This window comes from Parus major, chromosome 5 (assembly GCF_001522545.3).
Source record: "Parus major isolate Abel chromosome 5, Parus_major1.1, whole genome shotgun sequence".
In the NCBI taxonomy this organism is placed as follows: domain Eukaryota; kingdom Metazoa; phylum Chordata; class Aves; order Passeriformes; family Paridae; genus Parus; species Parus major.
Window position 1 is genome coordinate 16221650 of NC_031774.1, and position 26810 is coordinate 16248459.

The following is a 26810-nucleotide window of genomic DNA, read 5'->3' on the forward strand; positions in this document are numbered from 1 at the left end:
TGGTGGAGGTGGTTGTCGGTTTTGGTGTTGTGCTGCTTATTACTCCTGTGTAAGTTCTTTTTGTAGTTGGTTTTGATGTTATTCTGGTATGTATGTAATCTGTTTTTGGTTGTTCGGTGTATTCAGTTGTTGTCCTGTGTTTTGTTTGTAGACTTAATGTTGTTGGTCCTTTTTTGGATGTTGTTCTTGAGAAAACTGTAGTTGGTTCTGTTGTTGTAGTAACACTTTCAGGGGTTGTTTCGCATGGTACGCTTATATTTATGCAGCATTTAAATCTTAATTCATAATTATAGCAGATGGGTGGCAGTTGATCTTTGTTGTAACATTTCAACCCTTCTTCTGTGTTACACGTTATGTGTTGCTCTAGTAGAGGGTATGGTGTATTAGGGAACCGTACTGCTCTACATTCCACATCCTTTCTATTTTCACATACTTTGTATCCTTTGTTTTTTATGTTCTGAATGGTGTCAAAATCTCCATCATTGTAACCTGACCCTGGATAACTGACATCATACCATCTTGACCAGTAACATTTTTCCTTGAAACAAAGAGGAATTGTTGAAGGGGATGTGGTGACAGGTGTCATCATTTTAGTTGTGGTTGTTGTTTCTTCGGTAGTTGAAGTTGTGAATGTTGTAGGCTCCATAGAAACTGAATATGTTGTTTCAGTAGTTGTTTCTGTCTGAGCTGAAGTTGTGACCTGGGTTGATGTGCTCAGAGGCGTTGTGGAAGAGCATGGTACAAAAACACAGCAGAGGATTCTGATTTCATAATTGTTGCACATTGTTGAAATTTGATCCTTGTTGTAACATATCAGCCCTTTTTCTGTACTGCATTCTACTTTTTGGCCAAGGTCTTTCAGTGGTATATCAGGGAACTTTTCTGCTCTACATTCCACAGCCCTTGGAGCTTTACAGACTTCGTATCCTTTTGCTTGTAAATCATGAAAAGTTTCAAAATCTCCCCCATCATAGCCAGGGGTCTGTAGACTGCCATCATACCATTCTGACCATGTACAGACTTCATGAACGCATACTGATGTAGTTGGTGACACTGTAAAGGATAAAAGGAAGAGACAATGAAATTAAGAATTAATTCCTATGGATACCATCTTTTTTCTTATTTTAATTGGGCTGACAATTTTCCTAATGTCATTTTTCTTGCATTATGCTCCTGTAGTTTATTAGCATTCGTTTATTATATATATAATTTGTTGTAGAACAGAAAAAAACGAAACAAACAAAAAAATCAGCCACTCTGCAATTTAATGTAGTGACAGGCTGCCACTTCCAAGAAGAATACAAATTATGTGTTACAAGGTGCTGAAATAACACTCAGGTCTAATTTATACACATTGGAAAAAAAGCAACTCTCACATGTTTTGTGTTTGGTTCAGTGTTAACTTGCTTTGGTTTTGTCTTGCTTCATTATATACTAGTCTCTCTGGAATGTATTCAATCAGTGCAAAGAGTTTAGCATATGCACTGAGATCCACAGCTACATTTTTCTTCCAAATCAGTTGACTCCTCACTTTATTCTTTGCTCCTCCATTTCAAGCATCCCTACACTTTCTATTTTAGCTGTGATCTTAAGAAACCATTTATTGATTGGAGAGCTTTTGCAGGTCAACTGTCATTTACTAAATTGATGGAAAAATAGCTACTGAATTCCAGCAATTCCTGATATTTTCTGCAATTTCAAAACTTTTATGTTTTATACTCAATACTGATTTCAACATACACCCAGAGTAACTAGAGATTCCCAACCTGAAGAATGCTGTACAGGAATCCTAAAAACCAAAATTTCATTATCTCAATGCCAATGTCCGAGCAATCCACTTAATATTGTAAAATCTATTTTTCTCACTAAAGAAGAGAATATGCCCTAATGGGCTACAAAGGATGTACCTGTGGAAGTAGTGGTAGGTGGTGTAGAACTGAAGTGAAATGTCGTTGCTGTTGTGGGTGCTGTTGAGATGAGACAGTAATGGATAAATCTTTGAAGCGTTCCATTGGGACCACAGGTTGCAACAATACACCATCCTGTGCCATCTGTAGTGTTGTAGACCACATCGTTGTAGTTGTATTTCTGCCCCTCATAAATGCAGACACATTCTGTAGATTAAAACAGGATGTTATTCCATGCTATCTGAAACACATAGTACCCTAAATGTGTCTTATCCATATAGAAATGACTTCATCAACATACCATGTTCATCATATCTGCATTTTTTGCCATGAATTGTGCATTCACTGAAACAGAGAAAAAGAGGTTATGAGTGTGGGCATACTGGTTCATGACATTTTTTTGTTTTAGTTTCTCTTCTATCAAGCCTTTGTTATTCATTGTGTGTTTAAATGTAAAATGATTGTGTTCTCTGAGTTAGTAATTTCTGCTGTACATTCAGACTAGGCATCTTCACAAGTTCTCTGGCAAGAAAGGTAGCTCTTCTTTGAGCCAGCATATAAAACATGCAGCATCCCTACCAGTGCTTTCAGGAACAGATGAGAAATGGATGATTTGAAATATTCTCATCTCCCCAACAGGTCTATTTATTTTTTGGAAGAGAAAAGCTCAGTAAATGTATATTTACAAGGATATATACAAAGGATCACTACCATGGACACTGATGTAATCTACACAGTGAATTTTCATTAGGCTTCCAAAATATGCAAGAAGAACCCTGGTTTTAGGCACAATTTATCAATTAAAAGCTGAATCTTGATGTATTTATTTACAGGGACTAAGGACATTTACACACTGAATAAACTGAAATTTAGATATGTATTTAATGGGTTAGGTTTAGTGCTGTTAGTGGCCTAGATGATATAGGTAAAGGCATCTATGAAGTGCAAAACCTGCCAAGGAAGTTGGTTTAGCTCCAATGGGCTTTGGCTTAAGATTTTTTTTTTTATTATTCAGATTGCACTGCTTACCATATTTAAGTGCAGCTACATTAAAGGTATCTTAAGACAACTGCTTCACAATTGGTTTTGCTAATTCTGTACTTAAGCCTTACAGAAGGCTTGGGAGCACTATATCACAGGGTAATGCCATGAGAATAAGTGCTGACTGTTGCAATTCTGCAAGTACCAGTGCAATAACAGAAACAAGCTCAAAACAATGTAGATGAGTTGGCTGCTAATTTCTAATGAATTTCACATGAGTTTAGGGATATCTTCTTAAAAATTCTCAGACTATTCTCTAACTGAAATAATTTCAGCTTGTTTTCACTTAATTTAATAATAATAACTACTTAAAAGGACTTTAATAAATATACAAAATAAGTAGTAAACTAATCTCTCGATAATAAAATATTTCACTATGTTATCATTTAATTCCCTGGGAAGGAAATCAGACATTGTTCATCAGCCCCTGACTGGCCTAGCTCCTGCTGGCAAACAATTCATCACACATTAAACTAATTATGTTCCACAATTTTAAACTCTATTTTTAAAATTCTTTTCTAATCCTACCATGATTCACAATTCTGCTTTGAAGGCATCTCCATTCCTGGTTTGTAATTTTTTCCATCTTCATAACAACCACAATTAGAGACACAGGTCATGGTTTCCTCATCAAAATAGGGCTTATTTTTGGGACATTGTGGATAGCAACCTGCAATGAAAAGAAAATCAAGTTGATACTAGGCCTTTCATAAGTACCTCTACACTCATATCTGCTTTTCCCAAAATGTCCCACATAGTAAGTAGAATTTCAGACCCTCTTACTGCTGTTCCTTTGATTGCACATTATGCTTTGGAGTGTTTTATCCTCATCTTCACTCCAAACAAGTATGTAATCCATTAGGATATATACAATACAATAATACAATATTAATTAGAAAATATCTTCTTATAATTTCTAGTGAAAACATGTCATACACTGAATAATAAAATTTTCGTTCACTATACTGCATTTTAACCTTTCAAGTAGAATGAGATATGCATAGTTATGTTTACCTTCCAAACCCCTCATCTCATGAAGACATTTCCCGCTTGGATTATTGCAGGTCTTCATACAAGGTGCTCCACATGGCTTGTAGTGCCACTCACATTCCCCTTGTGGATTATAGTAATCACAGAACAGAGCTAGAAAAAGAAATGTCAGAAAAATCTATTTGATGTTTTAGCTCTATACTCTTTCAGGGTTTTTTTGGTAAAAATCCAGTGGGACCAGCATAATCACATAGATGGTAAACAATATATTGTCTTACTGCTAACACAATACAATTGTTATTGCTCTAAAACCTTTTAACAGCAATAAATATATATATATCATAAAACAGAGTTACACATTAAACATGAAAAATCAGTTGACTGAAACACTGATCTTAGCTAGTGTGCACTAATGTTTATTTACATAGAGCCTGATGTAGACAGGTAGCAGTGCAATAAAATATCATATTTCACCAGTACTCTATCATGATTGTCAAGTTAATTAGACACTAATCACACCACTTGTAAAATTACCTGTGGTTTCATTTTACTAAGACAGATTGTCTTCTAGTGATTTACCCAACTGCTTTGTTGGGGTTTTTTAGGATTTTTTTTTTTGGTTTTGTTTGCTATTTAAGCATACAGCTGTGCCTCTTAGAAATACAATTTTATCCTTCCTTTCTTGTTCTACTTTGTTTCCTTTTTTCCCCTTCTGTTATCTTTCCCTCTGAACCCCTTAAAAAAGCAGTGGGTTAAAACTCACGACAAATGGATGGGGTTCTCCATGATATGCAGATGTCCAGCTCATTACATGCTTGAGCGTAGGCAGCTACTGCTGTGCAGAAACATTCACAGTCTCCTCCAGTGTCACAGGCACAAGCATCATCCACACAGGCTTGGTAATACTCATTTGGTTCAACCTGATGGAAAAAACATTCAGGTTTTCACACCCTTGTCCTCTTTGCACTGTCCTAAAATAACTGGATAAGATATCTGAAACTCATAGCTCTGTATGTGACAAAGCTAGGAAAAGAAGTCATGAGAATGCTTTGAAAAATCAAGAGGAAAATGTAGAGCAAAGCTATTGCTAGTAAGCTGGAAAATTAAGAACTGTTTGATGTTGAAGACAGTAAATACTGCAAAATACTGGTAATTACTACAAGCTAGCACAGAGTCATACATATCAGGTGGCTGATATTTATTTCATAAATTTTTTATATTTTTCTATATTAGTAGAAAATGATACCATTAGAAAATAAATGTATCTTGAGATCTATTGTTGTTCCTTCTATTAAAAACAAACAAGCTAACTAACCAACCAAAACAAACAATTTCTTTAGTATACTTGCTCAAGACAAAAACTGAGAAAATATAAGTGAAAATATTCCTATGCAGTCTTTGTGTAGGAACTTGGTCTACCTTTACTTTGTCAATCATGACACAATGTATTTTAGAGTATTTTTTAATCTATTTCACATAAAAATGGATGTAAACATTTTGTCAAGAATTTAAGACTATATTTTTTGTCCTACCTGTGAGTGACAGTTTGCAAACACTTCACTGGTAATGATGCTGCACTGCTTCTGTGCCCAGGCTTTCCTGTATGGGTTTGCAGAGCATGGATCCTGGGTACGATTGGCATTTGGGCAACTCGAAGACACTTTCCAGCTATTGGCAAACTCCAGCACATTTCCTACCACAGACTGACTGCGAGTAGTGAAGTCATTATTTCCATTGCCATCATAGTTTCCACAAAGTCCACACACATGACCCTGCATCAGGATAAACAAACAAAATTACAAGGATCCCATAAAGTGCAATTTCTTACTATCTAAGAGTAACAGACCTCAGGATGAGTCTTATGTAACCATCTTAAATAAGATTATTAATGCCTGTTTAGTAATGGTCTTGGTCATTTTCATAAAACCCTTTTCATGAAGAGATGTCTCTAACTTGTTCAGAAGAAGGAGTAGACTGACGGGTTTTGTTTTAAGTACTGAGCTATGTAGTTTTAGATGATCCTAAATATGTCTCTTCAGTGAGCGCTTTTCATGAAGAAAACTACTGATAAAGTTGCTGTTATGCCATTGCTGAATAATATAATTTAAGGATACTGCATAGTACACAATTTAAGTCAACACAACAAGGATAACAATATGTGATTTCTGCTCTTTTGGCTACAGTCTTCTGGTTTACAGCCTAAATTTCCACCCTCTTTCTTTGAGTGATAATAGGAAAGTGTTGCAGAATTTTATACATGTTTTCACTTTTAAAGTGTACCTGAAAGCTGGGACTAAGTTTGATGAATATACTGGTTTTCTTGTCCCACATGAGTATCAGACCAACAGTAGTGTCAACCACCATGTAGATGCCCATGGAACGGATTTGGAATGGCATTTTTCCTCCAGGTGTCCTCTGGATGACATCAGAGTGTCCATCACTGAGTACCAGCTCATAGTTCTAAGACAGGAGAAGAAAAACTTAGAGGCCAATTTAAAAAGTCACCTATTTTGTTGTTTTGTATATTGACAGTAACTTCTTGAAATAATAATATTATCATCAAAAGGATCCTATTCAACAAGCTCATGTTAAGAAATTTCTCTGCAGAGTTCCCTCCTTTGCTTTTTAGAGCAGAGAGCTAAAAAGTCGAGTCACATTTGCATTATCTTGGAGGCCACTTCTCCTATGCAGTCTATCTGGGACCACATGTTTCATCCTTCTGGCACAACTTAAAGAAAATACTTACATCCAAGAAAACTTTAATAGACTTAGAGCAGGTAGTTCCTGTAGTGCCACATGGTATGTTCTCAGTGATGACTCTGAAGGTTCCCTGATTCATAGCTTGTTGACCACAGTAGTTCTGAAATACAAGAATGATATTCACTGTTAACTATATTACATGTTCATAACTAAAATTCAAGGTATTTAGAGCAAAAACCTAGGCAGGACTCTGTTACCTGGACCAGAACATATTCACAGTCTCCTTCGAAGTCAAAGCGTTTGCCATCAAAGGTGGTATAATGCCCATCTCCATAAACAGAACATGTTTCCAGGCAGGGTTCCTCAGAGCATTGCCATTTTCTGTTTCTACATGTGCTACACAAGACAAAAATCACTCCAAATGTAAAAACCAGACAAACACACAATATAAATATAGGTACATTTCTGTATTTTTAAACGTGTTAAGATTCTACTGAAAAAATAAGGTTTGCTTATTCTCAAAAATGCAGCATAGCACAAGAACTATTGGAATTTATCCAAAGACATATTACTTAATAATGTAATGAATCATATGCATTAGAAAACACCAGTTCTTTCATATTTCCAGATCCTGTTGGATCTATTAATTGGAAGGATTTATTTGGAAGAAAGAGAAAGACTTTTTGACTTGAATGAATATGACAACATCAAAATCATAGTGTTTTTCTGACCACTTGCAATTTGTGGGTGGTGCCATTGAGAAAAATTAGACAAAGCTTGCTTTTTAGGTACTAAGTGGATAATTTTATGCAGGATTCCTTCCTAGAAATCTTGATACTGCTAGAGTGAAATTATGTTATTTGCTTAGAGCTTAAAATGTTTTTTTTTATTCCCAAAATACTATTTTTCAATATGCTCTTACCAGTTGTTACAGCCAACTCTGATTGATTCTCCTGGACTGTAGGAATTCCCATTGTGAATACATGGACAGTCTTCTGGAGCTATACAGCCACCTTTACCATCCAACACTTGATCATGAGGACATACACAGCCAGAGACACAGTGAGTTTTGTACTGTAAGGACCATAAAGAAAACGTGTCTTGAAACATTTCCCTGCTGGAAGAGTCCAGTTGTAGCTGGTAATTGTAAAAGAGATCTTGAGCAATATGCTTTCAACTAGGTATAAGAAGTCTGTACTTACACATTCCATGTCTAGAGTCTGACAGCTCTTCTGGCATCCTGCTCCTACCACATTTGCAGTGACATTGCCACAGTCAACATAAACCATGGGAGGCACACAGACTGAAAGAGAGGAAAGCCATGAGAAAAGTGAGACCAACCATGCACTTGTATCTTTGTGTTTCCAAGAAAAAAACCTGGAAATACTCCCTTGTGAATTATGTGTACCTTAATGTGATGTCTTTAGTGAGAAAGAAACCAAAATATGAGATGTTTTGATCTCATATTCTCCCGGTTTTTGTGATTTTGCTTGCACTATTCAATAAAATTAATTTTTAGTTAGCTTCATAAAACAATTCCTTTCATAAAGACAGAAAAAAACTAGGATAATAAATATCCTGGTTTACTTGTTTGGGGTTTTTTTAGTTTGGTTGTTTTACATTTGAATTAATATGTGAATAGTTTTCCCCTCACATTGAGTGAGCTGACTAAGTATCCTTTTACCCTGGGTAACCAGGGGGTTCTAACTTGTTTCAGACACCTGCAAGGTATTTCTTTATATTGAGAATGTCCTCTACATTACAGAAATTCTCAATTCATTTTCTTGGTTAATTTCAGATTTGTACAGTTTGCATCATTATGACAAGAAAGGAAAGAAATTAAAAGAGTGAAGACAGAAAGGGAGAATTAAAGAAAAACTTAAGTGATATGTTACCTGGTTCAGGCTTCTCTCCAATGCAGCTCAGCTTTCCATAGGCACAAGTGCTATAAAAACAAGGGAATGGATATTTTTTAACATTTTCTTGTTAAGTTTCAGCCCATTTCCCAATGAACTTGAAATAATGAAAAATTACTGTGTGACAGAACAAATAAAATGTGTCCTTTATCAAATAGTGTGCACATTTCAAAAATATTAATGTTCTGTATTAGAGTATAACAAAACAAAAGTAGATTCTATTGAAATAAATGCTTGCTCTGTCTATATGCCTGGTTTAAAACTGTCCTTCAGAATAGTTCAGATTCCCATCATAATGGGAATAATCTGTAACAAGATCATCAGGCATATTTCACCATGGAACAAGCCTTTTACAGTCATGGATAAGAAAAACATGTGTGGAGGCAAGGAAGAAAGGGAGGCACGGAGAAAGGGACAGGGTAGGAGTTTGGCTGTTAGCAAAGGCTGACACACCACAGGACTGTTTATTGAATTCCTATACTTGTTTATGTACAATCTTCCAAACACAGGTAGCCCTAAGAATTTTTGAAGCTATGATTTTTTTAAGTGAAAATTTCAGGCATAGAAATTAATTTCATTTGATGTCATAACATTTATATGGTTTCATTATTGCCTACATATATGTATTTACTTTTAACACAAATCTCTTACCAGACAACACCGTTATCATGAACAACTTCTCCAGAAGACAAAGGCATTCCTTTGTAGTAACAGGGACAGCTAGAAGCAGGCACACATTTGCCACTGTCATCCATGTAGGTTCCATTTATGCAGGTACAGCCATCAACTGGGACAAACTTGATGCTGCACGTGACATCAGGCTCACTCAGAGACCGGCAGGTGGGTTGACAGGAATTGACATTGTAGGTGTACGTCAAGGACTTCGGACACAAGGTGGTGTATTTTGCTTGGGAATAAGAAAGTGAGTTACATTTGCTGTTAATTCAAGAATCAATATAGGTATAAAGTAGTTGTGATAAAGTATATATGATTAACATGGCATTGTATGTACCTATGCTTTACTGATATCTCCAGCAGCATCACTTTCTGTAGTACTAAAGCAAAATTTTCCCTTATGACTGTGTCAAATGTTTTGCCCAAGTTAAAGAACAAAGTTCAATTATATTAAGACAGCGTGTTTCTTTCTCTATGCTATTTTTATACTTATTGTCAAACTAAGTTGAGAAACACCTTACTTATTTTATTCCTATTGCAAGGGTATCACTCTTCAGGTTTTTTTCTGATGGTTCTGAGTAAGTAACCTAACAAAGCCTCTTTTTCATATTTCTCCCTGTTTGTCTTTTATAGCATTCCTTTCTTCCTCAGCTTCTTGAAAGTCAATGCTATACTTAAACCTAGTTTAACACAGTTTACTATGGAATCCCTGAGAGCTGCTGTGTGGGGCCTTCTGGATAATCATTTTCATAAGGCAAAGGGATGTAAAACTTACTGCAGGCTTTGCTCCTCCATCCAGTGAGAAGAACTCCTTTTGCAGCACAGGCTCTGACGTAGCTGGAAAGGGCAGCACACATGCAGTCCTCACTCTTCTCACAGTTACATGTGTCAAACATACAGGTCTAGGAACAGAGGATGACATGAGATCATCACAATGTCATGTCAAAGCCATGGCACTCTGCAATTTTTTAAGAGTGTTATGTTCACAAGAGATTAAAGTGAGTGTAATCCACATGTATAAGTAAACATATGCCTGATTTTCATTTACCTCTTTCAAAAGAGGTTATTTATGTGAAAAAAAGGAATCAGAGGTCCACTGTTTTAATTTTTTCTTTCTTTTTTTCATGTGTTGGCTGTTTTCCAACTACTTCAAATTCATTGCCAGTGTGTCATATATATTTAGAATAGAGATTATTTGATGCCACCCATCTTTTGGAGCTTATGTTTAAGAGTCTGGGCTCTCTGCAGCAGAGGAACAAAGAATACAAGAAGTTATTTGATGGATTTCTATGCTGGGCAGGGATAATACAATATTGTTAATTCTAGATGATGTTTATTGAACATAATTTTACAAATTTCCAATAACAGGAAGGTTTTCTAAAGTACCCAGGGAGTCTGTTACGGCATTTCATCACCCCTGGAATATTTTTGTTCACATCTTGTCTAATTCTCATTGCTGCTTTTTATGCACATTGGTTGCCTTGTCCTTGCTTATATGCAAAATCCTTCTGAGAGCAGTTCAGAAGAATTAAAGTTTCAGTTAAGATTCTGGCAAAAGCTTTCATTGTACCTCTCAGAGAGGACAATTTTTATCCTTTGCCAGCAAATCCAAACTTCTAATTTAGTCTTTAAGCTTGCACCTAAAAATAGGTGCAGAAGGAATACACCTGCAAGTTTATCTTCCAGGGAATGGAAAGAAACATATCTTCACAAAAGAACAAATTTCATATTGTGTAGATAAGAATGAACCCTTGGCTTGTAAGGTACCATCATGAATGCATCTCCTCATGACTGGCAAATTATCTCAGGTGTTAGTATCAGAAATCTGAGTCTTTTTCTCATGTATTAGATGAGGTTAGAGACAAATACCTTCTGGTAAACTTCTGGATTCACTGTTGAGTGACATTCAGCAAAAGGTCCCGTGGTATCCGAGAGCAGTCCACACCAGTGCTGAGCATACTGGTCTGTGAATTGAAAAACATGGTAAGGATTTCTGTGGCACTCCATTTGGAAAACTCTTGTCTCAATGGAATTATACCTCCTCCAGGGGAAGCAGAAGCTTAATGTTATATTATAATTAAGCTCTGCATTTGCTGAGGCACACGGTCTTTCACTTCCTCTAAGCAGAAATATGAACTCTTCATAAACTGAAGGTTCTCTAATTCATGATAAGTGTCATGGAATAAACTAAAGATACCCTTAGGTGAATTTTAAAAAGGAAGGTTTGTACTGTAAATTAAAACCATGCTAGTTCATCTCAGAAAAGAGCAGCTTGTGAATACTCAAGAATTATATATTTTGTTGGCTGAAATGGAGCTTGAATGCTTTCAATCTCTGAAGTTTAAGTCTGGTTCTTAGTTTAACAGTGGAAGGGGCCACAGCCTTCAGGGGGGCTAGGCAGTTTTTTTCCCCATGTGACAATCAGCCCTTTCCAGGGATGAATCCCTAATAACACTGCATGGTTCCAGTCTCCCTTAAGTAAATTGACTTGCCGTCTCGATCCAAAGGAACATATTTAAAGGTCCAAAATATTTTTCTAGGTATTATTTATTAATTGAAGCCTTCTAATGTCAACTGGGGAAAATTGTGTGCGTGTGTATGGATGCTAACTATGAAGCAGGGAGCACAGTGCCTGTGGAATAGCAGGACGCATAACTTTCTCAGTCTCACCTGAGAAAGCAGCCTGGGAAATCATAAGGAGGAATTAAAACAATCCTCAGAGATAGAAACAGCCTTGCAGGTGCTGTTTGTCAGTTTCTTGTTTTCTTGCAAGAGAAGGTCAAGCAGTGGTGTACCCAACTGACCAATGATGGTGATGTGTTAGTTCACTAACCAATAGGAGTTTTACTTTTCTGTACTTTCATGTATCAGTCTATAAAAGAAGATCTGAGGTAATAAACCTTGAGGGATGTAGGAACTCTCCTGTTCAACTCACAAGAGAGTCTGTGTCGTTCTTCTCACCATTCCCAATAGAGCAACACGTGTGCAAATACTTTTGTTATTTTGGCTAAATGCTTGGTGGTGCAGCTTATTCCTTCTTTGCATCTTAAAGGAGAATAGAAGAGGTTGATGAGCTTACCATTTTGGATGCTGACAGTACAGGGATCCTCAAAGGTATTTTTGGCATCAGGACAATCAGCCCGAGTTTTCCAAGTATTGCCAAAGGCAGCTGAAGTGCCCTCTATCACACCACTGGTGGTTTTGAAATCATCTGTCTGGACATCATTGAAGTTTCCACAGAGACCTAGAGGGAAGCAGATGGTCTGTGCAAGTCTCCTACAGGATGACAGGTACAGATTGAAGGTACGGGTACAGGTGAAGGCAGTTGTTAGGTCAAGGTCACTCACCACAGGTCTGCCCTTTATGTGATGGGTCTAGGTCTATATAAACTTGCATTGAAGGCATAAGTTGAACCTGTAGCTGAAGACCAAAAGTTGTTTGCAGAATTATGAAGAAAGATGAAGGCCTGAAGATGGTGACATTTGCTAGGGATAGAAGAATAAAATAGTTATAATTTCATTAGAGACGAGCATTTGAATTAATTGCTCGTTATAGGAACAATATAGTAGAGGGATAGTAAAGGAATTCCACAGCTGTGTTTGATATGATCCTAATTTCTGAAGAACTGGTGGGAAAACAATCCTTATAGGATCTCAAATCCAGAACCAAAATGGTCTAACCTAAACACCTAAGCGATAAATGTATACAAAACCTCCACTTTCTGTCAGGTGTTTTATAAAATGAGGGAAGGACATACACTTCTGCTGTTACTTAAAAGGTTGCCTTTGTTTGATGAAAATGCTATAGTACTACTTAATTGAAGAGTCCAGGCTGGACCTATTCTGTCCTTTCATGGTTTGCTTTGTGTTCAGGTGCAGTAGGGTTTGAGAGGAACTGGCGTGTGAGAAACTTCAGTGATGAATGCACTTTGAGAACAAGGACAGAGGAACACAGGGAACTAAATGACTTGAGAAATTGGAGTTCAGTTGCATGTCAGAATTTTTCTTTCCTCTCATATGACAATATTTGGATCTGAAAGTGTGCAATAACACTATTTGCTTGAACTAATTAGATATTGCTAAATTTAAACCCTGCTGTCGCTAAAATTATTAGTGTTGAATAGGCAAACCCTATTACATAAAAATGGGAGACAGTGCTCTACGGCAGTGCTCTGGGTTTGCTGCAGTGAAATCAGAGGTACAATTTGGCTTTAGTTTAAATCATCTAATAGCATTTTAAAGTAAAAATGAGAAATAGAAGTTTTTCAAAGGAACTTACCTGCTGAGAATGGTAACTGTGTGTAGATCATATTCACAAATACACTCCCAGAAGGCTGGATCACAATGTTCTGTCCACAAGAAAAAAATAATAATTATCAAGCAGATAAATTAAATACTTTCCAAATGTTTCCTATCCGATATTATTCAAGATAAAGGGGGAAAAAATGGAGGGATACTATGATGATGTTCTGATGCCTGTACCTATTTCTTTAATCATTATTACTTTGTTCCACTGACTGTCCAAGAAAGCAAAAACCATAAGTTATTTAGATAACAGGAAGATACTAAGATCTCTTTTAATGTGCTTACTTTATTCTTAACTTTTCTTTTAATGAGGTTCATATGAGATAAAACAAAAAGGCAGTGCAAATTTCTTGTCTGTGCTGTTATGTGACATTTGCCTTGTCTGTTAATCTTGGGGAACATCCCTAGAGGAAGTCAAGGGTGCACACTTGCTGCTCACCGTTTGTCCTCCATTTAAGCTGATGGCTACACCCTTGAGGCATGTCTCAGTGTCAGTCAGGCCACACTTGTGGATATCCCCCAACACCGTGAATTCATTGCTATCACAGAGCTTGAAGAAGAAAACAAGAGATCTTGTTAAAAGGATTTGCTATATTGAAATATAGTTATCTCAAAAATGTTCACATGCAAATGGAATTCTTAATAAAGTGAGTCTTTTAATATATGGTTTGTTTCATTTATTCTTGCTCATGTGGGCTAACATATGTCTAGAGTCACCAAGCAAGCTGGCATTCATGCAGTCTGCACACTGGATGCTGTACATTGCTTCTGGCAATGAAGCAGTACTCAGAACATATTAACCTGAACAGTAAAACTTCCTCATGCATTAGGAAGACTAGTTGCTAATGGTAATACCTGTTTAATATGCTACAGCAGGAGGAGGTGTGCCTTTCTTGCCCACTGGTTATGAAGTTTACCAGGTAAAGACTGTTTCCAATGTCTTCTGCACTGAATAGAGTATTCAAGACCCTGGTGATTTGGACACTCTTAACAGGTAGAAAATATGGATTTAAATATCCTCTCACAGGGCAAAATGAAATTAAAGTTATTATTCAGGAAGTTACTGCATAAAGATTCAGATTTTGACTCAGTTCTGATTTTCACAGGAGTGTGCTCTGTGAGCCATCTTCAAATTGGCCCAATGGCCAAAACAAAAGGGAAAGACTCAGAGAAGACTGTGATTCTGAATTTGTCTTATCACCTTTTTGGCATTTTGAAGACTAAATTGAGGACAACTGAAATGCAGAATTACAGCCATCTAGAAATTCAGTATTACATTCTGAGGCTTTTTAAACTTTTGTGTACAAATTTAGAGGTTTTCCTCTGCCTTCAGAGACCCTGAGAATCTAATTTTACATGTTGGTGCCCAAAGGAGGAGTTTAACGTGCAAGTCTGACCTATGCTACTGTTGTTCATCAAGGCAGTGCTTGTGAATCTTACCAAAAAATTTCATTGATTTAGACTATTTCTAAATCATATCATTCTAGCTCATTTCTTAGATTTTATGATTCTCTTTCTTCATCACATTCAGATTTAGCATGTCAAGAACAGATTTTATTTAACATGAAGTCCTTATAAAAATAGTTCACCTTAGTCATCCAGTAAAAATAAAAAATGAATACACCTATGGTTTTGAAATCTAACAAAAAGTCAGTGCAAATCTTAACAATTCTCAAAGAACACAAAAATACTACAATATTATTTAGTATAACTCTAACAGAAAATCTCCTTAAATCCATTTAGGGATGTTAACCCTCAATCCATGCTAACCCTCTGAGATTCAGAAAACTGATGTGATTGCCAGTAGTTTTCATTAAGATTATATATAATAAAAACATTTTTCTTTAGCAAGGATTTTGACTCATTTTTACCTTGGTTAGGACATAACTACAGTCTCCAAAGAAGGAATAGTATTTCTCATCAAATGTTGAAATGTGGGAACCTCCTTCAACACTGCAAGTCCCAGGGCACGACTGAGTGACACAAGACCATTCACCTCCAACACAGGTGCTGAAAGGAAGGAGGCATTCAGTAACGTTGGGTAATGCAAGTGTAAAACAAATAAAAAAGCAATAAAGGCAGATGATGCCTTAATTTTCCTCTTGAAACACTGATCATCCTGCAAAAGAATCCAGTATTGCTTTGAAATCTCAGACAAATATGGGGCAGGCACATTAATATTAAGGTGATAATTTTCTATACATATTGTTGTTTGCTTCTAGCCTTTGGACATAATTCAGTCCTGGTGAACTTGTAATCCATATCAAATATTTATTGGAAAAATAAATAAATAGCTATGTACACTTGCATACACTTCTGCAGTAATACTTCAGTAATTATAGGAATATTAAAAATATATCTTTTATATTTGTCAAGCATGCCTGTTAAATGTGGTCTCCCAATCTAAATGCAACATGTCCCAAATGTCATGTCCTCCCTAGTATTTAAATGAGCATCTTAGCATTATACCATACCATGCTAAAAAGGTGTAACACTAATTCACATTTTTAAACACCTCTGGTATTTGACTTTATCTTCTTTCACTGATATTTCTTGAAGTTGAAGCACCTGTTCAAAAACTCAAATTTTTGTTCCAAGTGTGAAGGGAAAACAGACATGAAAGTAACCTCTAAAGCAGAGTAATTATGGAACTTCAATTGGTAAGTAGTTGCTCATTTGTTTTTTAATGGGAAATCAGTAAATATTCACCTAATGCACAATAAACCCCCAACCCAAAACACCAAAAAGTGAGAAAATTTGTTACCATGATCTGCATTTAGATGAGAAGGAGGCACCAGGAGCATAAGTTTCACCCTCATAGGTACAGTGGCATTCTGTGCGGGGAATGCAGCCAGCACCATTAACGTCATCAAACACCATTCCTAGGAAAAGAAAGGATCTGTTACTTATTCTGTGCACTGCAGAACCTGCCTTCCAACACATATCTAGCAGATACCTGAGACTATGTCCCATTTCTTCTGTACTTTAAAATGATAGAATACAAGCTATGTAGAAATTGAAGGGCTATATTGAAGTCTATCAAAAAATCTTGGCATGATCAAAAGAGACCTCTAGGAAAATGCCTTTCTGCTATGGACTTCAGTCAAATGGAATTAGTATTAAAACTATTAGAATGGAATAGATGAACCATTTGAATATGAACCATGGACATATCTGAACAGTAAATATTTCTATGCCCAGAGAGAGAGGATTGCCTTAGAGAAGTCAGTGCTACTACAGAAACAAGTGATGGTGAATTCTCTGAGACATCATGGGACTGGGCAGAACAGCTGCAAGGGTTCCTGTGATACACAGTGAGAACAGCAAGAAAAATTTAGACCCAGAACATGCACAGAGAGAACACATCTATCTTGCATTGATAGGCAGTTCTTGTGTGTAATTCTCTGAAGCACCAGATCTAACACTCTGCCTAGTGCTCTGTCAGTTCCTTGTTGTTTAGACACACAACACTTGACAAGAAGGATTTGGTCATTTGTGCAATCAGATGCAGCTTTGCTAACAGCAGGCATTATGCCTGCAGACAAAATCTGCTTAAACACTTCGTACTTTCTGTGAACTGAATTTGAATGCTGAGAACAGAAGCCACTGTTGTTGACAGGAGCAATGTATCTTATTATCAGTTCAGTCATTTTATATACATATATATATATAAGATATATATATAAAGCACATCTGTTGTTTAAAAGGGCATATTTAGTAATTTGAATAGAAATAGTCCATCCAGGGGAGAAATGCAGCTATTACTTCAATGATAATAGCACTAATGATGTGATAGGACTGATCCAGAATATGAAGGTTGTTAAGTGTGTACAGGTGAGTATTCTAGGGGGTTTGGCTATGAGAATAGGGCAGGAAATGAGCTTGCCTGGAGGACAGACGCAGCCATCTGTGCAGTGATCTTCACAAAGAGCGGATCGTTCTGGGTTGCTGCACGTGTCGGAGCAGGGAGAGCCACACTCATGGTATTGCATGTTGAACGGACACGATTTGGCTAAAAGTAGAAAGAGTATTATAAAACTGACCTTTCATTTAAAAGTTTGAGAAAACAGTATTTGTAATTTAGGTTGTTTTGTGTCAAGTTATGACAGGGTATCCTGATCCAAGTGGAGGCTGAAACATTATAGATTTTCTGATTTATATTGAAAATCCCCTAGGCAAAATCCCCTAAACTTCCATATTCCCAAAATCTTGCACACGACCAGGTTAAAACTGATTTCATGATAATTGTGTGCACTTTTAAATGACCGTCTTCTTCAGGGAAAAACCTCACACATTTGAAGTTTGCTAGATGTGTGTAACAAGCACAGGTGGATGTCCCTTCCCAAGATACTCACGGCACAGGTCTGTGGTTCTCCAGTTCAGGGGCTGTCCACCTGCATGAGCACACTGCCGGGAGTACTCAGCAAAGGTGTTGCACATGCAGAAGTCAGCCATAGAGCTGTCACAGTGGCACAGGTCTTGTATGCAAGTTTCAATGTAGTCCTGGACGTTCACAAGCATGTTACAACTTGTAAATGCTTTGCTGGTTAATACTGCCTCACAGATAGAAGCCTAGGGAGGAAAAGAGAGAAGGTAAACAAAGTGTTAAGAAAACATGAAACTAAATTTAAGGCATGGAGCAGAACAAACCAAAGATTGACCGGTCCAGAAACCCATTCAACAGTAGCCATAAACGGATATTTAAGGAAAAATATAACAACAGGGCAAAACCACATGGAATAACCACCTTTGAATAACTCTAGTAGCTTCCATATCCTTGATTACCATCACCTCAGGTCACTTCCAAAGTATTATATAATTTCTTTATATTAAGACATTCTCAGAAAATTTCTCCTTCAGGAAAATATAGCATCTTCTTGTAGAAGGGGAATGCAAATTTTTGGCATTCACTTTAGCAAAGAATACAACATGAAATTTAGAATATTTTTCTTTTGAGACCTACAGTTGAGCCATATTCATACCCTATTTTTTCCCTTTCTAAAAAGTTTTCTCCAAAGACAGAGGATGTATTCACACTGAGAAAACAAATTTTGAGAGAGTGGTTCTTACAAATTCTCTTGAGCAGTTCATCAGAGTAGTAGGAGGAATAGGATCATCACACTGCTCTGTGGGTCCATCCATCTTCTGCCTGTTACCAAACTGTATGGGTGTCAGTTTTGTCTCTGTAAAAAAAAAGTTCAAATATTAGAATAATGCTTACTGATTTCTCTGAGTTTCCTTTTGTGACACTACCTGCCACAACATGAACTGTGATTACCAGATAATATCACTATAATATGAAAGGGAAAAGATGAACAGGATAGATAAAGAACTGGATTGTAACTGTTGAAAACAAGTAAAAATTTCTGTGTGGAAGGTCTTAAAATATCTAACAGTGATGGAAGCAGTCTGATATATCTTAAAGTCCTGACTTGACACAACTGACATCACAGGAATACACAAAGAAGTATCCCCAGTTTTCCAGTTAATACAACCCACAACCTATATTAAAGTATATTGTAAGAAGAAAAAAAAAAGAAACCCCAAACCACCAGTAGTTAGTAATGCTTTTTATTACTTACTCCCTGAAATAAATTCATTGCTGACTGGAATTCCATTGAAGTCCCCACAAAGTCCACAAGTTTGATTGGCATATTTCTTATCTAGTTCCACCTAAAAAAAAATAAAAGAGGCATTTTATAGAAATGGCAGTCTTGATGATTAGGAGCACAGCCTATGCCAGTATTGCTCATGTACTCAAAATTTGAGATATGCTTGTTGTGGAGACTGTGCTGTGTGAAAACAAGGTAGGCACCATTGGAATGGTCAGTGCTGACCAAGAAAACTCACTCTTATCCTAGCCCTGGGTTGTGAACATCAATACTTTTCCAGGTCTGGAATCTGAGGAGTACTTCACTGTGAGGTAGGAACATTATAATTCAGAATCTATTGATTTTGAGCTGAGTTTGGTGGGGGGAAAATAAAGGGAAATTGAGAGAAGACTGGAAGACAGAAGAATACACTAAAAATGGACACAAATCCAAAAGTAACTAATGCCTGCCTGCCTGTAATACTGCAAAGGTGTAAACAGACTATTTTCAAAGTACAGCCTTTCTTCTGTGCTTTGGATGTTTTCTTACCAGGAGGGCATCATGTCCATTCCAAAGGAAAGTCAGTCCCAACTTGGCAGAAACTTTCAAATAGTTATTACTTTTCTCTATCAAGACTCCCATATGGCTGTAGGGCATCTGGACCCTGGGAAAAGATCATCATAAGTCAAGGTAGGGACAGAAATAGGGTAGGGACAGAATATCCATTGAATGCCCACAATGATATCCTTTATTATTCTCTTTCAGAATTTTCAACATGTATCTGTGAAGAAATTAGAGCAATAACTACTGCAGACAACACAGGTTTGTAATATTTTATCTATTTCCTATGCAATTGCCTCTCATTGTGCAAATGGATCAGCCTTGCTTTCCCTGTTGTTCCTTTTGGCTGTCTCTGTTAAGGGTGTTTTGCTGGGTAAAATGTTAGCATATATCTCTGGTTGTATTGTTCACAAAAGTGCTGGGAGGCTCTGTTTTGCAGGCAGTGTGCTTCAGGATATTGCTGAAGCACACCTTGAAGCATTTGATGCTAAAGGGATAGACTCCAGGCTTTCTGTGACATGAGTGCCAATCAGGAAGCTGTACCCAAGATAACCTTTAGACTAGTTCGCTGTACATAGCTGCCATAATGGACAGCTCACTACGGGATAGCTGCCCAAATATTTACCTGGCCTTTTGGGTAGGTGTCACACCCTCTGTCAAAGTCAGTGCTACAATTGCTACATAGATAGAAAATTTCCAGAACAGATAACTTTAAATTAATTCAGGTACAAGCTGAAGAGCCATCACTGCTTTCCCACACACTGTTCAGCACAAGAGCAAAAGCTGTCAAAAATTCCTCTCAGGGATTCTGCTGTGGTAAAATTAATGGAAAGTACTAACTTCAAGGGTGTAAAGAATGCAGCTTATAGACTTAGTAGCATTGTCCCTATTGTAGCAGTGGGACAGCATATTGGATATAGCTCATCGGAACAAAACAGCCACAGGGATAATCTGTAAAAGTGGCACTTAGCTTGCTCTCAAGCCCTCTTTTTTTGTTACTACTTCAGTAAGAACCTGAGCCCTCCCACTGCTAGGGAGCAATGTGAGATCAGATGAGGGAAAGGGATACTTGCTCAAAGAGCCCACTGGGAACAAGGTAGGAACATACAATTTGTCATCAAGCAGGACGGAAGTGGGGGTCAGTTCAATCACTGTTCCTTCCAGCTTCATGATGACATGAGTGATCACAGTAGCATTTTCCACCATTGCACGCCTAATCTGGATGTTGAAGTCCTCATAGGGAGACTTGCAGTTGGATGCAAAGATGTAGTTGCAGACCCCAGGGAAGTAAAAGATGTCCCCATCAAAGGTCTTGAAGTGGAAGTTACCCCATGTGCTACACACACGGCCATTGTGAGAGGGGTTGCCAGCTGTGGATTCAAAATAAGCAGTAAGAATTTTCTGTAATACCCTCACTGTAGATGCTTTTTCCCTCCTGCTTCTTTCACCAGCCTCTGTCCAAAAAGCTCATCTTCTTACCTCTGTTTCGTCAAGATACTTGTTTTTCATTATTTATTTATTTAGTTCAGTTGCTTTTTGTGCTTAATCAGCTTTGCATAGGGATATAGGGCCTAGGATCAAAAGAGATCTCCTGGGTCACTAGATCCAGTGCTCTAGTTCTGATGACTTCCCTATCCTATAAATCTTTTTCTAAATGTATGGAGTCCTAAAGTTTCACCATAAAACCATTTTAAAGCAAGTTTAAAACTTACTGATACTCTTACTTGGGAAAGCCATTCATACCCACAACCTCTAAGTGGCTGGAAGACTCTTGTCAACATCTTCCAAAACACATTTCCATCCCACGTATGCCTAGTTGTTCTTGTGCCAAAATTACACATCACCTTGATCCCTGCTCCTCCCCTTGCCCATTATAGAAATCTTTCTTTTCAGTCTTCCTTTCCTTGCAAGCATGCTCCACAATATCCCTGATTATCTTCCCAGTCCCCTTCCACATTTACACTCAGCCTGCTTGAATTGTACCTTATTTCCCTAGATAAGCTGTCTTGACAGTTTTCAGCACACTAATATTTTCCTCACTTTACTGGAAATATACATAATATTAGGGAAAAGCATGTACAATATGTATGCATGTAAATATAATATATATATATTACAGCACCATAAAAGAATGAGGCAAAGCACTGGATTCACAGTTAGATTACCTGATCAATTAACTTTCTGCTAATTTTTTATGATGCTAAAGGACCTTACATAAATTTATTGATTTTTTTCAGTCGCTCCATGATCTTTGTCATTAACAAAAGCACAGATGTCTGAGCCATGACATTGGCTTAACTTACACTTTACTTTCAGTGTGTTTTGAAAAGGTGGAATGATTGTCACTCCTTGGGAGCTGAAAGCTGGTAGAAAATAGAAAGGACAAAAAAATGACCAAGTTTAATCTTTTTTGAAATTCTAAAACATGGGTGGAGATTGTTTAGTCTTTTTAGTGATTAGTTTTTCCTACTACTAGTTGTGCTCTAGGGGAGAGTTTTCACAAGGTTTTATTGGTGGTTTATACATAATGCTTTGTGTTCTGTCTTTCTATAAATTTCACTAACAGCTAAATTACACAGATTGCAATACTTTATTCCATCATTTGTTCAGGACTCCTATCTGATGCTGGCCCTGATACTCTGAACTCAAATGCAGAAATATGATCCTCAGAGCTCTGTATTGTAATAGTGATTACAACAGCTATATTTAAATAATCTGTGGCACACGTTTTGCAGGGCAGATTTAATGATCATCTACTTCAGCCTGTCATCACTAGTACACCAGTCAGCTTTGGATCCTTCCACACTTATTTTGCACTATCCAATTACGTGCCATGCATGATCTTGTAGTACATAATTATTCTAATGTTTAAGGTACTTACAGTTTTCTTATTTTCTTGTGAGTAATACAGTCATCTTGACACAGTGTAAAAAAAATGGGCCTTTTATTACCTACTATCAAGTACCTCGGTGATATGTATGTAAACACACACCTCTTCTGAAAATACACTTTTAGATATAAGTTATGTACCTTTCGTGAAGTTAAAGATTAGATAACTGTATCATATCAGTAGAGCAGATCCACTGGGCCAGATCTCAGAGAAAGTTCTCAAGCTTAGAGCAGTCAGAGACTGGCTGAGAACTGGAGATATAGCACAGAGGATTTCTCTTTTAATGTGTGTGGTATATTTTAGCTAGGAATCAAAATATTGTAGTAATCTTACTACTTATTACTTTTTTCTGGAACAAAACCTTAGAAAGAGATCAGCATAAAAATACCTACATTTTTGTCGCTGCAGGAGAGATGGAGAAACATACTCTGACTTTGTTGGTTTTTCACCACTCTGGGCTTGAACTGCATCAGGAAGAGCAGTAAAGGAAATGTCAGTGTCTAATTTCTTCGAGTTTCCTCATTATATAGTCACATTTATATAAGTCTCATCATATAATCTCATTATATAATCATTATATAGTCTCAATTTTATCTGTTTAAACATGCAACACGCGGTATATCAAAAATCATCAATGATATGTTTGCGTGCAGAAGGTCAAAGATGCATCAGGACCCATACAACAATGACGGCCAAACATCACTCCTTCAGACTTTTCCTTTTTTGGTTACTAAATTACTGTAGGGAAGCCATCAAAAACATGCCAGTGGTGATTTGAGCAGATCCTTATTCTGTTGTAGTATACCCCTGGATTCCCTTATAAGCTTTTCAGATAAAGGACCTAAATTTCTTGGATTTTCTGTGCTTTAAGCATCAGTAAAACCTTTTTCCTAGCTAGATGGCTTTAAAATAAGTCCCTTTTGTACGGGAAGAATTCACTTTAGGGTTAGAAGTCTGATCTTTGTCAAAGCCAAAGTTACTCTGTATATTATAGTTTCAAACACTCTTTGTAATAGGCCACAGAAGGAAAATAAATACAAAAGCCACACCACACAGAAGGAAATAGGTCTTTCCAACAGATACATTTGTGCCTGTTGATTTTGCCCCAAAGCAGAGAAACTATTTTTTGTTCCATTCCACTGCAGCATCAGAATAGGAATACATACAATATCCACAGGGGCCAGAGGGGCTTTCCATCCACTGTTTAGTGAGAGTTCATCAGGGGGCAGGTTGAGGTGAAGAGTGCTCTGGCCAGAGAAAGCTGCAAGGGCAGGTTCACCCCCTGCTGCAGCTCACAGGGGCTGTCTGTGGCTAGGTCCACTAGAGGGGCTAAGGCTGAAAGCAGAGCTGCAGGGAGCCTGCAAGTCCCCTCCTGGGGAAAGAGCTGGGGGTCTGCAGCTGGCCTTAGAGGGCACGTGCCCGCTTTAAAGACAGGAACCATTCAGTGCTTCTGGGCTCCTTCAGTGCCCAGCCTCAGACAGCTTTTAGCTTCTCTCTCCACGTGCTGTGTGGCTCTGCTCTGTCTCGTGCCACATGCAGATCCCTGCTGTCATTGCATGTGGTGCTAATGCTACAGCTAGTCCTGTCACAGGCTATTCTTTGACACTGACACTTCTGAACATAAGTTACTATGGGACTACCTAGGAGTAAAAAAAATATGAAAACATACAATAGGATCTGCACTTGAGATAAAAATACATTTGAAGCTAACACTGTTGTTATGTTAAAGGAAAATTATCAGGTGAAAAAAGAAAAAAAAATAATTAAAGAGATATCTATCCATCTGTGACTATTAAGTGTCCTCAGAATATTTATAGTGGTTCCATTTGTTTTCAGCCCATTGCAAACCAACTCTGTGTGCTAAGCTTTTATGTAACCTCATAAGCAAGACTAAATGATTTTTTAAAATCTCTTGCCTGATGATTTTCAAGTAAAATTCTCCCTTTTTTCAATACTCTATCATCAGCTGATAAACAGAGTCTTTAATAATTCATGCAGACATACACCTCAACTGATTTATTCCTTTCTAGAGGTACCCTTGCACCTTTTGGTTTGTACATTTACAATTGCTATACCACCTTGAAATGGACATTAAAAGGTAAATGGCAATCTTAAAACATTTTTGTAGAAACGTGAGTTCTGAGGGAATTCCACTCAATGCAGTTGAGCAGCTCCAGATTTCAACTGGAGAAAAAAAATTATGATAGTTTCAAAAGATTTAATTTTCTCTTCTTAGGAGGAAAAGTATTTTAAGCAGAAAATAAAATCTTGCATGAAGGCAACAGCTTCATTAACTTCACAAAGCCAAGAAGAAAAAAAAAAATGCTTCAAACTCCAAAGCAAGTTATAAATTCTTTAAAACAGTAAAAATGCCAAGCAAGTGAATCGTCCTACCTTTGATCTGTATGAAGACCAGGGTTAGTATTGATATCCATAGTGGTATTCGTGTCCCACCACCTTTACCCATCTTCTGGAAGTCCGGTAGAATCCACCGAACAACCTGCCTCTGAGGAAATACCTGTCTGTTCCCAAGTCTTATATAGTGAGAGAGCAGAACTTGGCTCAGTTCCCAGACTGTTTCACAAGGCTCTTAAAAGGTGGGGCTTCAGACATTTTCATTTTCCTTTACAGGTGCAGAGGTAAATAGAGGATGCTCTGACTTTCCCTGAGGTATTTACACTCTAGGAGGAGTATTCTTTCCACAAGTCTTTTTGATGAAATGTCAAGAAATGAGCAAGAAGAATTTTTGCGTAGGCTTAGCCTTCCCAAATGTTTGTTTGTTGTGGAATAAACACAATTTAAGAGACTTCTGTGTGACTTTTGAGCAGGAAGTTTGACTGAATTACTTCACACATTTTTTTATTTTGCTCCCTTGGGCAAGTGATGATAATTAGCTTCTCAAAAAACCCCGAAGAAGTTCCACCTGATACAATTTTATTTTTTTTTTAAATTAGTTTGCACCTGCCTGTGTAGCTACTTTGCTTGTGAAAATGAAGAAATCAAATGCCATCTAAGGTGAGCAGTTATCCCACTGGTCAGGCACCACACAGGTGTATACAATGATAATCCTTTTGTGTTGGCAAGGCAGTAATATAGCCCTTACCTTGAAGGACTCCTCACATGGTCAATTTTAGGGTTATTTCAGCTGTTTCCCTTCTGAGTAAACATGATTTCACCATTAAAAATTTACTGGATTCTACCTATGATTAAAAAAAAAAAAATACATGTTATTTCTAACCCATTAAAGGACGGATAAACAAGAATATTTTTTGGAATATTCCATATCTTAGAAGTAATAAGAAAGTGAAGAATGGTTTTTGAGCATGTTAAAATAGTTATTTGCAGCCATATTTGTCTGGGAAATTAACCTTTTATAGTGTTGGATGTAGAGAAACACAGTGTTCCACTAAGAGAGCAGATCCCATAATTCCACATGAGTTCAAACAGTTCCTACAAGGAAGAGGGTACTGGGATTCTCTCCATATTCTTTGGAATCATAACTATGTTTAAAATGGAATGAAGTTTAGCCATAAGGGAGGGACATTAGAGGAGCATTGAGAAAGTAGTGAAATACTCCTTTAGGTTGCCTAGGAATACTGTCCAAATTCCATCACTAGGTTTGTAAACACCTACATGAGAATGGTCTAAGTGCTGTTGATAGTGCTCTGGGGCAAGGGAATAGACTAAATGCCCACTTGAAATTCTCTCAAATATGATTTTCTATTATATTTTATGAAAAATTATCATGGAATCATAGAATCACAGAATGCTTTGTGTTGGAAGGGACCTTAAAGACTATCCAGTTCCAACCCCCTGCCATGGACAGGGACATGTTCCACTAGACCAGGTTGTTCAGAGCCCTGTCAAACCTGGTCTTGGACACTTCCAGGGAACGGAGTATCCACAACTTATGTGGGCAACCTGTTCCAGTGTCTCACTCACTGCACAGAAAGGAATTTCTTTCTAATATCTAATAAAAATCTACTCTTTGTTAGATTTGAGGAAGTAACTTCAACACTAAGAGGGAAATAAAAGGCACAATTTTTACCTAAGCAGCAAACAAAATCAAGAAAACATGCTGGTAGTCCTGAACATTTTAAGAGGACAACTATTTAAATAAAGGTGACATAACAAAATTGAATTGAAAGTTTTGAGGCAAGGAATTGTTCTGTTTCAGTCATGAGTTATATCTTTGGCAACTTCATCGATGTGTAAGGCTGTAGAATATATCTTAA

The 26810-nt window shown here is 37.2% G+C and overlaps 1 protein-coding gene across 1 annotated transcript in view; it reads right to left on the bottom strand.

The window, feature by feature from the left end:
- Positions 1-25075, bottom strand: part of LOC107205350 (mucin-5AC-like) — a 38093-nt gene extending 13018 nt beyond the window's left edge. The window contains exons 1-31 of the mRNA XM_015629669.2: positions 24970-25075; positions 22968-23039; positions 21989-22048; positions 20794-21055; positions 19674-19788; positions 19116-19206; positions 18604-18716; positions 17889-18105; positions 17420-17545; positions 16298-16415; positions 15405-15543; positions 13973-14083; positions 13508-13577; positions 12577-12714; positions 12309-12473; positions 11099-11193; positions 10005-10131; positions 9206-9461; positions 8534-8583; positions 7841-7941; positions 7561-7712; positions 6896-7034; positions 6685-6798; positions 6219-6398; positions 5471-5710; positions 4702-4858; positions 3963-4091; positions 3477-3618; positions 2209-2252; positions 1908-2114; positions 5-1053 (exon numbers count right to left, since the gene is read on the bottom strand). Coding sequence (XP_015485155.1) covers positions 5-1053; positions 1908-2114; positions 2209-2252; positions 3477-3618; positions 3963-4091; positions 4702-4858; positions 5471-5710; positions 6219-6398; positions 6685-6798; positions 6896-7034; positions 7561-7712; positions 7841-7941; positions 8534-8583; positions 9206-9461; positions 10005-10131; positions 11099-11193; positions 12309-12473; positions 12577-12714; positions 13508-13577; positions 13973-14083; positions 15405-15543; positions 16298-16415; positions 17420-17545; positions 17889-18105; positions 18604-18716; positions 19116-19206; positions 19674-19788; positions 20794-21055; positions 21989-22048; positions 22968-23039; positions 24970-25042 — 5052 coding nt within the window. The 5' untranslated portion in view covers positions 25043-25075. The remainder of the gene's footprint in view (positions 1-4; positions 1054-1907; positions 2115-2208; positions 2253-3476; positions 3619-3962; positions 4092-4701; positions 4859-5470; positions 5711-6218; positions 6399-6684; positions 6799-6895; positions 7035-7560; positions 7713-7840; positions 7942-8533; positions 8584-9205; positions 9462-10004; positions 10132-11098; positions 11194-12308; positions 12474-12576; positions 12715-13507; positions 13578-13972; positions 14084-15404; positions 15544-16297; positions 16416-17419; positions 17546-17888; positions 18106-18603; positions 18717-19115; positions 19207-19673; positions 19789-20793; positions 21056-21988; positions 22049-22967; positions 23040-24969) is intronic.
- Positions 25076-26810: the final 1735 nt, after the last annotated feature.